This window comes from Chiloscyllium plagiosum, unplaced genomic scaffold (assembly GCF_037043375.1).
Source record: "Chiloscyllium plagiosum isolate Xiang-an unplaced genomic scaffold, Cpla_swu_hap1 HiC_scaffold_20, whole genome shotgun sequence".
Classification (NCBI taxonomy): Eukaryota; Metazoa; Chordata; class Chondrichthyes; order Orectolobiformes; family Hemiscylliidae; genus Chiloscyllium; species Chiloscyllium plagiosum.
Window position 1 is genome coordinate 40,692,278 of NW_028270158.1, and position 12,290 is coordinate 40,704,567.

The 12,290-nt window shown below is 43.0% G+C and overlaps 1 protein-coding gene across 2 annotated transcripts in view; it reads right to left on the reverse strand.

Moving 5' to 3' along the window:
• Positions 1-2,345: 2,345 nt before the first annotated feature.
• The window catches only part of anks3 (ankyrin repeat and sterile alpha motif domain containing 3), a 34,577-nt gene continuing 24,632 nt past the window's right edge, over positions 2,346-12,290 (reverse strand). For both annotated transcript variants that reach the window (XM_043711547.2, XM_087997846.1), the window contains exons 15-17: positions 4,160-4,246; positions 3,640-3,736; positions 2,346-3,302 (exon numbers count right to left, since the gene is read on the reverse strand). In XM_043711547.2, coding sequence (XP_043567482.2) covers positions 3,645-3,736; positions 4,160-4,246 — 179 coding nt within the window. In that variant the 3' untranslated portion in view covers positions 2,346-3,302; positions 3,640-3,644. The remainder of the gene's footprint in view (positions 3,303-3,639; positions 3,737-4,159; positions 4,247-12,290) is intronic.

Here is a 12,290-nt window from a genome sequence, read left to right on the forward strand (position 1 = left end):
TCTCTCTCTCTCTCTCTCTCTCACATGCGCACACACATATAAATCTATGGGGTGAATCTGTATTTGCTGAATTATATTTGCAGATACATTCTATTTTGCTCAAAAAAATGCACAATCTGCAGGCAGTCAATCCATGTAATATTTTGTACATTCCACTTTGGAAATAGAACCAGTCTGACTCAAGATTGGGAGAGAGACAGATTCATACCTTTCATGCATTGTCTGAGCTGGGATGTCCCCTTTTTTAATAAAGCTTTACATTATCTCAAAAATGCGACTTAAAAGAAGTTCTGGGATTTACATAACAATGAATCAAAACCTGCAACCCATTCTAAAAGATGAAAGACTTAACAACAATCTAGGCTTGTTCAATATATCATTTCAGTTGCATGACACTGTAATCTTTTGCTATAAATTCTGTGTCTTATGGTTCTGCTCCACAACTACCTGATGAAGAGCTGTGAAAGCTAGCACTTCCAAATAAACTTGATGGACTATAACCTGGTATTACGTGATTTGTTAACAATCTCCACATTGTCCAAGTTGTCAGCTGAAAGGGTAGAAGGATACTCTCTGCCATTAAGTGTTCTTGAAGGTAAAGTTGCATTATTAAGTGATTTACGCTGTAAATAAAGTATAACAGTGCTCTGTATACCCTTTGCATTACTTAGTGTATTTTTACATTGATTTGTGTGGACTGCTTGATCAGCTGCAATATTTTTTCAACCTGCACCCTCCTGGTCCCATAGGTGCCAGTTAATAAAAAGTTTGCTGTACATTTCTTTGTGCTTTATGTTTGACATGAAATGAATATTGTAAGGCTGTGTTTGATTTGAGGCACCCCAAAAGTACCAAATACAATATTGAAATCAACAGAATTGGTTTGAACCTCACAATGTCAGATTTGAACCTTTTAAAAAAAAGAAACATAATTCTATAATTTTTTTAAGGCGGGAAAGGTATTTAGGATACTTTTCTATTTCAGAGAAGGCATAAAAACAGAGAGGTGACTTTGGAACATTAGAAAATATTTGGCAAGCCAAAGTTGAAGTCCACAAAGTTCTGATCACCACATTACAGAAGGTGGCAGATATAGAAAGCCTCATTACATTTAAATATGTGCTTGGATAGGCATTTGAAATAGTGTAGGTGGAAGTGGGTACTGCAGATGCTGGAGATAGAGTCAAGATTAGAGTGATGCTGGAAAAGCACAGTAGATCAGGCAGTATCCAAGTAACAGGAAAATAGATGTTTCGGGCAAAAGCCCTTCATCAGGAATCGTGAAATAGTGTAGCTTAAGGCCTGGATTGCTGCCAAAACAGGTGTAAAACCTGCATCCACACCTCCCCCCTCACCTCCATCCAAGGCCCCAAAGGATCCTTCCATATCCAGGGGAGATCTTTCTGCACATCCAAACACCTCATCTGCGATGTCTGCTGCTCACGATGTGGTCTACTTTACACTGGGGAGACAGGATGCCGACTTGTGGAACGTTTCAGAGAAAATCTCTGGGACACACACACCAAACAACCCCACTGCCCTGTGGCTGACCACTTCAACACACCCTCCCACTCCGCCAAGGACATGCAAGTCCTGGGCCTCCTCCAACACCAAATCCTAACCACCTGACGCCTGGAGGAAGAATGCCTCATTTTCCATTTTGGGACCCTCCAGCCTCAAGGCATCACCGTTGATTTCACCAGTTTCCTCATCTCCCCTTCCCCCAAATCATCCCAGATCCAATCCTCCAACTTGGCACTGCCCTCTTGAACTGTCCTCCCTGTCCATCTTCCTTCCCACCTGTTCACTCCAACCTATCATCATCACGCCCCACCTGCATCTACCTGTTGCTTTCCTAACGACCTGCCCCCCCAGCCCCACACTCCCCCCCCTATTTATCACTCTGCCCCCTCCCTGCCTCACATTCCTGATAAAGGGTTTATGCCCGACATGTCAATCTTTTGCTCCTTGGACACTGCCTGACCTGCTGTGCTTTTCCAGCGCCACATTTTTCGACTCTGACCTCCAGCATCTGCAGTTGTCACTTTCTCTCGACCTGGATAATGGAATTACATTGGATTGTTCTCTCAGAAAAATAATGGATCTCATTCTGTGCTGCAAATTTCTATGATTCTACTGAATCACTTTTATACACAAAGGTATGAATCACAAAAACTCATTCTCTTTAACCAAGTTCAAATTGAAGTAACTCAATATATTTCCATATGAAACAAAAGCTTCAAATGAATGTCAGGAGAAAGTAGTGACGCAAGCATGTTCCAGTTAATACAGCTTTTGGATACACACCAGCATTCTGTGATTATATTCATGTCATGCCTCAGGTGTCACATAGACTCTGGTTTATTCTTTGGACAAGTGTTTTCTATACAGTACAGGACACACACTCATCAAACAATATCCTGCTCTTTATGAGGTCACAGTTCATCAGCCAAGGGCCTGAGCTCTATAACAGGTCACAGTTCATTAGCTGAAAAATGTGTTGTTGGAAAAGCGCAGCAGGTCAGGCAGCATCCAAGGAGCAGGAGAATCGACGTTTCGGGCATTAGCCCTTCTTCAGTCCTCACTTTCTCACAGTTCATTAGCCCAGGACCTGATCTTCATATGGTCACTGTTCACATTCAAATATTGGTTTCTGCTGAATGTTCAGTTATAGCCTTCTAATTCCCCTATGGACACGTAAACGTTGGTTTCATGTCGTTGATCACCGCTGGCCAAATAGTTTCACTTTTCAGCATATACTCCCTCATATACAATTCCATGTCACCACTGCAACTTTTGACTAACATATTTCCAGTTACATTGAGACTGTGAAGAAAGGATCTGCGTCTAACCTGGCTGCCCTAACGCTGGAGTAATCAGTTTTCAGAGGATCAGAATGCACTTCCTTCAGCTGGACAGATGTTGACAGGAAATAATATTGAGATGAGTCACCGAAGAGTGACATAATGGGCAAACAAGCATCACCTCCAGAGTCCAGTCAACCAGAGAGGCACATCTCATCAGAATGGTGATGGGTTGCTCAGTGCTGAGCTCAAACATCTCCTTCTCACACCAGTGCATCAAAATAACTGCTCAGGTTCTGCACTTCACTAGGGCCTGTACAGGGCTGAGCTGTTTGTCTTTCCTACTCTTCATCCCCGAGTCAGCCTGGGTCTTGTAGAGGCCTGAGGCCTAGAAACTAACAGAGAAAGGCTGCTTTTCTTCGGGTGGCACTTTCACCCTCCGTCCAGTTAGCTAATACTGGATTCCATGAATCCTTTAGACATTTGACAGTGTTGAGTCTAAGGAAGAAAGAAAAACCAAAAACAAAATTAACAATTAAATCAGTAAAGAACATTTTTTAAAAAAAGGTGCAGCTTAAACAAAATTTATCACCAGACAGAATGTGTTCACAGTCACCTACATCTTTGTTCATTCACACAGCCCATCATCTCTGAGAAAATCTAAAGTTGGTGCAGTGGGGGTTACTGCATGAATATGGATTGCCAGAAAGAGAACAAAGCCTTAAATACTGTCAGAGCAGAGTCAGAAAGAGGACAGGTCTACATAGTGGATAATATGGTACACAGTAAACAATGCTAGTGCTGAGATAGATATCTCCATGTGCGCTTCACCTACCCGTGTCATATATCAGCATTCTGTCTCCACTCCAGGCTTCCTTTGTCTGAATTTATCAGGTTTTCCAGATTCTGTTCAACTATTTGTATAGTTTTGCCTAGAAACAGAAACTCTATGTAAATATAGCTAAAACACATTCAGGGTCACTCTCAGTCTAGATAGAGAGGGATTCAATCCCAGTTAGAGTCCAGCTCACAATATGAGATGAAACTAGTGAATTAGAACATGCCTTTTGGATGGTTGACATATTTCACTTTAGATGTAGTGGAGTCATGGACTGCACTGTTCTGACCACACACCTGAGGAAACGAACAAGTAGACAACTTCAACACGGAGTAAAGCTGGAGAGGTTGGTGACAGGAATTCGGTGTCTGCGTTTCATATCTCTTGATAGGCAATTACTATTCTCTGACAGTGAAGGAGATTCAGTGCTCTTCTACATATCGACAGACAGCCAGTAGTTTGTGTAAAACAAAACTTCAATAGACTAAGCTGCAGATTTACTCATAACTTGGCTCACCCATTTCTCCTGTACAGTCTTTAAGAGTAGCACTCAATTCCGATATATTCAGAGATCCTAGAACAGATTTCCAATTAGCAAGGCCTTCTGGGAAAAGAAAAGAACCAAGGTTAGCAATATCAGCAGCTTTAGGCAGGTTTTAGAATTCAGTAGTGACCAACTGGCAGGCTTAAAAGTAGATAAATCTCCAGGGCTAGATGAAATGTATTCCAAGTTGATGAGTGAGGTAAGGGAGAAAATAGCAGGCTTGCAAAACTTTTATAGTCTCTTTGGTCACAGGAGGGTCGCTGTAGGACTGGAGGACACCAATATGGTACTGCTACTCAAAAAGGGATCAAGGGATAAACCAGTAAAGTACAGACCAGTCAGTCCAAACTTGGTGATTTAGAAACTATTGGAAGCAATTCTGAGGGACAAAATTAATCTGTATTGAGAGGCAGGAATTAATCAAGAACAGACAGCATGGTTTTGTTCAGGAGTTGGTCACTTTTGCAAAGAGGTAACTAGGTGTTGAGGGCAATGCATTGATATGGTCTACTTGGACTTGTGTAAAGCTTTAGACAAGGTCCCGCATGGAAACTGATAGGGAAATTAAGAACCCATGAGTTCCAAGGAAATTGAATCTATAATTGGCTGCATGGCAGAAAGCAGAGGGTGATAGTTCAGGGGAATTTTCCGATTGGAGGTCTGTGCGCTGTGGGGTCGCACATGGGTCAGTGTTTGGGCCCTTGCCGTTTGTGGTTTATATAAATGATTTAAACTTGAATGTAGGAAGATTGATTCGCAGAGGACACAAAAACTGGTGGAATGGCAAAAACGTGAGAAGGATAGCTTTATGTTACAAGTTGATCAGTGGCAAATGAAATTTTATTCTGATTGTGTGAGACATGCACTTCACCCGGACAAACAAGGCAAGGGGATACAAGATGAACAGTAGAATCCTGGGAAGCACTGATAATCAGTTGGACTCTGGTGTGCATGTACGCCGGTCCCAAAAGGTGTCAGAACTGGGGTATAAGTGGTTAAGGAGGCATAGAGTTAAAGAGCAGGGAGGTTACAGAAACTGTTGGTTGGGCTACAGCTAAGGTATTACACGCAATTCTGGAGTCCACATTATGGAGGGACGTGATTGTCAGTCATAGAATCACATAGCACAGAAACAGTCCCTTCATCCAACTCGTTAATGCCAATCAGGTTACCTAAACTGAGCTAATCCCATTTACTTGCATTCGGCCCATACCTTTCCTATGCATGTACCTGTCCAAATGTCTTTTAAACACTGTAATTGTACCTGCCACAACCACTTCTTTGTCAACTCATTTCATCTATGCACCAGCCCCTGTGTGAAAATGTTGCCCCTCAGGTCCCTTTTAAATCCTTCCTTTCTCAACTTAAACTTATGTCCTCTAGTTTTGGAGTCCCCTACCCTGGGGAAAATACATTGGCTATTCACCCTATCTGTGCTCATGACTTTATAAATCTCAAATAAAGTCACCCCTCAGCCCCCAAATTCCAGAGAAAAAAGTCTCAGCCTAATAACGCAAAACTCCCAGTCTCAGTAATATTCCTGTTAATTTTTTTTCACCTGCTTGAAAAAAGTTGGATGGTGTGGAGGTTGCAACTGGATATTGATCGGATGCAGTACTGGGCTGGTAAGTGGCAGATGGGAGTTCAACCTGGAAAAGTGTGAAGTGATTCACTTTGGAAGGTCAAATTTTAATACAGAATACAAGTCAAAGGCAGGATTCTTGGCAGTGTGGAGGAATGGAGAGATCTTGGGATCCAGGTCCATAAATCCCTCAAAGTTGCCACCCAAGCTGATAGGAATATTAAGAAGGCGTATGTTGTCTTGGCTTTCAATAGCAAGGAGATTGAGTTTAAGAGCCGGGAGGTTATCTTATAGTTCTATAGAGCCCTGGTTCTGGTTGCCTCATTATAGGAAGGATGTGGAAGCTTGAGAGAAGGTGCAGAGGAGATTTTCCAGGATGCTGTCTGGACTGGAGGGCATGTCTTATGAAGCAAGGTTGAGGGAGCTCGGGCTTTTCTCATTGGAGCGAAGAAGAGGTGTACAAGATGATAAAAGGCATAGATAGAGTGAATAGTCAGAGACTTTTTCCCAGGGTAGAAATGGCTATCACAAGGGTGCATCATTTTAAGGTAACTGGAGGAGGGTTTAGGGGAGATGTCAGAGATCAGTTCTTTACACAAAGCATGGTGGGTGCATGGAATGCGAACGGTGATAGTAGAGTCAGATACATTAAAGGACATTTAAGTGACTCTTGGATAGCTTAGTTTGATCTTAGAGTAAAATAAAAGGTTGACACAACATCGAGGGCTGAAGGGCCTGCACTTTGCTGTACCTTTGAAGGCACAGTGGCTCAGTGGTTAGCACTGCTGCCTCACAGCGCCAGGGACACAGGCTCAATTCCAGCCTCGGACAACTGTCTGTAGAGTTCGCACATTGAACAAAGAACAAAGAACAAAGAAAATTTACAGCCCAGGAACAGCCATTCGGCCCTCCAAGCCTGAACTGATCCAAATGTACTGTCTATACCTGTCGGTCAATTCCTAAGCATCTCTATCCCTCTGCTCCCCACTACTCATGCATCTGTCCAGACGTATCTTAAATAAATCTACCATGCCTGCCTCTACCACCTCTGCTGGCAACACATTCCAAATGCCCATCACCCTCTGTGTGAAGTACTTGCCACGTGTATCCCCCTTAAATTTTCCACCTCTCACCTTGAAAGCGTGACCTGTTGTTATTGAATCCTTCACCCTGGGAAAAAGCTCGTCTCTATCTACCCTGTTTATACCCTTCATGATTTTGTAAACCTCAATCAGGTCACCCCTCAATCTCCTTTTTTCTAATGAAAATAAACCTATCCTACTCAACCTCTCTTCATAGCTAGCACCTTCCAAGGCAACATCCTCGTAAACCTTCTCTGCACCCTCTCCAAAGCGTCCACATCCTTTTGGTAATGTGGCGACCAGAACTGTACACAGTATTCTAAATGCAGCCGAACCAATGTCTTGTATAATTTTAACATGACTTGCCAGCTCTTATACTCAATACCCCGTCCAATGAAGGCAGGCATACTATATCCCTTCTTGACCACTCTATCCATGTGTGCAGCAACTTTCAGGGTACAATGGACCTGCACTCCAATATCTCTCTGCCCGTCAACTTTTCCCAAGGCTCTTCCGTTCATTGTATAATTCACTCTAGAATTAGTCTTGCCTAAATGCATCACCTCACATTTGTCTGGATTGAAAACCATCTGCCACTTTTCCACCCAACTCTCTAGTCTATCTATATCCTCCTGTATTCTCTGACAGTCCCTTATGCTTTCTACTACTCCACCAATCTTCGTGTCACCTGCAAACTTGCTGATCATACCAACAGTGCCCTCTTCCAAACAACAGTGACCCCCAACACTGACCCCTGTGGAACACCACTGGTCACCTTTCTCCATTTCAAGAAACTCCCTTCAACCACTACTGTCTGTCTCCTGTTGCTCAACCAGTTCTTTATCCACCTAGCGAGAACACCCTGCACACCATGTGACTTCACTTTCCCCATTAGTCTACCTTAGGGAACCTTATCAAACGCCTTACTAAAGTCCATGTATAACATCAACAGCCCTTCCTTCATTTATCAACTTGGTCACTTCCTCAAAGAACTCTATTAACTTGGTAAGGCACAATCTCCCCCGCACAAAACCATGTTGCCTATCACTGATAAGCCCATTCTTTTCCAAATATAAATAGATCCTATCCCTCAGAACCCTCTCCAGCAACTTCCCCACCACCGATGTCATGCTCACTGGTCTGTAGTTACCCGGAATATCCCTAGTACCCTTCTTGTACAGGGGGACAACATGAGCAACCTTCCAGTCCTCCAGCACTTCACCTGTATTTAAGGATGCCACAAAGATATCTGTCAGGGCCCCAGCTATTTCCTCTCTCGCCTCCCTCAGCTACCTGGGATAGATCCCATCTGGTCCTGGGGAATTGTCCACCTTAATAACCTCTAGCCTACTCAACACATCTTCACTACTTATTCCATCGTGATCCAAACTAATCAAACTTCTATCTCTAATCTCAAGAATCATCATGTTCCTCTCCTCATTGAACACTGATGCAAAGTAATCATTCAAAATCTCACCCTTTCTCTCAGGTTCGACACACAGCGCTCCTTCATTATTCTTTAGTGGATCAATCCTTTCTCTAGTTACCCACTTGCGTCTTATATAAGAATAAAATGCTTTGGGATTCTCCTTAATTCTGCTTGCTAAAGCTATTTCATGACCCCTTTTAGCCCACGATTCCACGTTTAAGACTTGTCCAACTCTTCCGATAATCCTCCAGGGCCCGTTCTGTTCTTAGCTTCCCTTTTCCTCTTGGCTAGTCATACAATTTCTCCTGTCATCCACAGTTCACAAATCTTGCCCTTCCTATCCTTTGCCTATCCTGCACTATCTTTAACTTATCTTTGAAAGCCTCCCACATCTCAAATGTGAACTTCCCTTCAAATAGCGGTGTCCAATCCACATTTTTGAGCTCCTGCCTAATTTTGATATAATTGGCCTTGGCCAAGTTTAGTACTCTTCCCTTCGGACCACTCTCTTTTTTTTTATCTACGAGTATTCTAAAACTTACAGAATTGTGGTCACTGTTCCCAAAGAAATCCCCAACTGCAATTCTACCACCTGTCCTGGCTCGTTCCCCAGTACCAGGTCCAATATGGCCCCTTCCCTCGTCGGACTATTGACATACTGCTCTAGAAAACTCTCCTGGCCTCTTCTTACAAATTCTACCCCATCCAGACCTCTGACGCTAAGCGTATCCCAGTCAATGTTGGGAAAATTAAAATCTCCCATCACCACTACCCTATTGCCTCTACATTTTTCCATAATCTGTTTACCTATTTGTTCTTCTACCTCACGTTCACTGTTGGGAGGCCTGTAATACAGCCCTAACAATGTAACTGCACCCTTCTTATTTCTCAGCTCCACCCATAATGCCTCACTTCACAAGACCTCCATAGTGTCCTCCTTTAGCACAGCCGTGATATCATCCCTGACCAGCAATGCAACTCCACACCCCCCCTTTTACTTCTCTCCCTGTCCTGTCTGAAGCATCGATATCCTGGAACATTTAGTTGCCAATCATCATGCCCTTCCTTCAACCAAGTCTCTGTGATTGCAATAACGTCATACTCCCAAGCACTAGTCAAAGCCCTAAGATAATTTGCCTTACACACTATACTCCTTCCATTAAAGTAGATGCATTTCAGGCCACCAGTTCTGCGTGGGTTTCCTTTGGGTGGTCTGGTTTCCTCCCATAATCCAAAGATGTGCAGGTTAGGTGATGCTGCCTGAACTGCTGTGCTTTTCCAGCACCACGAATCCAGAATCTGGTTTCCAGCATCTGCAGTCATTGTTTTTACCAGCTTAGGTGAATTGGCCATGCTAAATTGCCCATAGTATTCAGGAATGTGTAGGTTAGGTGCATTTGTCAGGGGCAAATGTAGAGTAATAGTGTAGGGGAATGGGTCTGGGTAGGTTACTCTTCGGAGGGTCGGTATGGAATTGTTGGGCCAAAGGGCCAGTTTCCACACCATAGGGATTCTATTCTATGCTCCTTCCTAGTTTAATAATATCCTTCCTATAGCATGGTGACCAGAATTATATGCAGTACTCCAAATCTGGACTTAGCAATTTCTTGCACAGCTGTAACACAACATCCCAATTCGAGTACTCAAAGCTCTGACCGATGCAGGTAAGTATGCCAAATGCCTTCTTCACCAGCCTGACTACCTGTGACACCATTTTCAAGGAACTATGCACCTGCATGCCTCGGTGTCTCTGTTCAACAACACTTCCCCAGGGCCCTACAATTAACTGTTTAAGTCCTGCTTTGGTTTATTTTCCAAAATGCCACACCTCACATTTATCTGTATTAAACTCCATTTGCCATTCTTCAGTCCCCTGACTCATTTGACCAAGATCCCATTGTACTCTTCACTGTCCATTATACCACCAATACCATCTACAAACTTACTAACCATGCCTCCTATATTCTCATCCAAATGTTTAAATAAATAACGAACAACAATGGACCCAGCACTGATCCTTGCAGCACACCGCTGGTCACAGGCCTCCAGGCTGAACAAAATCCCTCTACCACCACCTCTGTCTCCTACTGTAAAGCCAATTTTCTATCTAATTGGCTAGCTCTCCCTGGATCCCATGTGATCTAACCTTACCAACCAATCTATTATGCAGTACCATGTCGAAGGCCTTGCTAAAATCCATACAGGCAATATCTACTGCTTTACCTTCATTTATCTTCTTGGTCACTTCTTCAAAAAAACTCAATCCAATTTTTGAAACATGATTTCCAACACACAAAACCATGCTAACTATCCCTAATCAGTCCTTGCCTTTCTAAATGTACGTAGATAATGTCTCTCAGAATCCCCTCCAATAACTTACCCACCAGTGACGTCAGGCTCACCACTCTGTAGTTCCCTGGATTTTCCTTACAGCCTATCTTAAATAATGACACAATATTAAGTATCCTCCAGTCTTCCGCAACTGAGCCATGCTGTTGATGATCCAAATATCTCCGCCAGTATTCGTTTAGGATGTCAACCATTTCCTGTGGTTCCAAAATATGGATGGCCTGATTGATCTTTAAGGGGCCCTATTGTCTCCATAGTTACTCTTTTGCCCTTAACATACTTGTAGAATTTCTTTGGATTCTCCTTTACTCTATGTGCCAAAGCTAGCTCATGTCCTCTTTTTGCCTTCCAGATCCTTCATAAGTGATTTCCGACATCCTCTATATTCAAGGTATTCACTTGATCCCAGCTGCCTATACCTGACATATGCCTCCTTCTTTTTCTTGACCAGTGTCTCACTATCTCTAGTCATCCAGTGTTCCCTACTCCTTCCAGCCTTGCCCTTCACAGTAACAGAAACATGCTGGCCCTGAACCCATGTTATCTCACTTTTGAAAGCATTACATTTGCCAGATGTCCCTTAACTCCAAACAGCCTCCCCCAATTAACTTTTGAAAATTCTTGTCTAATACTTTCAAGACTGGCCTTTCCCCAATTTAGAACTTTAACTTGTGGACCAGACCTATCCTTTTCCATACTATTTTAAAACTAATAATGTTATGATCACTGGTCCCAAAGTGTTTCTCCACTAACACCTCAGTCACTTGCTCTGCCTTATTTCCCAAGAGGAGGTTGAGTTTTGCCCCTTCTGTACATATTGATTGAGAAATTTTGCCTGAACTCACATAACAAATTTCCCCCATCCAAGCCCTTAACACTGTCTATGTTGGGAAAGTTAAAATCCCCTATTATTACAACTCTATTATTCTCACAGCTATCTGCGATCGCCCTATATATATGCTGCTCAATTTCCCATTGATTATTATGGGACCTATAGCATATTTCCACCGAAGTAATCACACCCTTTTTATTTCTTAGTTCCATTCATATAGCCTCACTGATGATCCCACAGAAATATCCTGAGTACTATCATGATGTTTTCCCTAATCAAAAACATCATTCCCCATCCTCTCTTGCCTTCCCTTCTAGCCTTCCATTTGTACCCCAGAATTTTAAGCTACTAGACCTATCCCTCCCTCAGCCATGTTTCTGTAACAGTCACGATAGTCCAGTACCATGCAACTCATCACTTTTTCTACCTAAGTCATGGTACTGATGTCTACAATGGCCTCTGACTGCTCACACTTCCTTTTGAAAATTTGCTGCAAATACTTAAAAACATCATTAGCATTGGCACCAGGGAGGCAATACACCATCTAGAGTCTTGCTCGTGGCCACTGAAATGCCTGTCTGTGCCCCTGATTAGAGAGTGCCCCATCACAGTTACTGAAGAGGATCAGTTATGAAGAGAGATTGGACAGACTGGGATTGTTTTCCTTAGAGCAGAAGAGATTGAGAGTCATAGAGTCGTAGAGATGTACAGCACAGAAACAGACCCATCGGTCCAACTCGACCAGATATTCTAATCCAATCTAGTCCCACCTGCCAGCACCCGGCCCACATCCTTCCAAACCCTTCCTAATCACATAATCATAGTCAAAG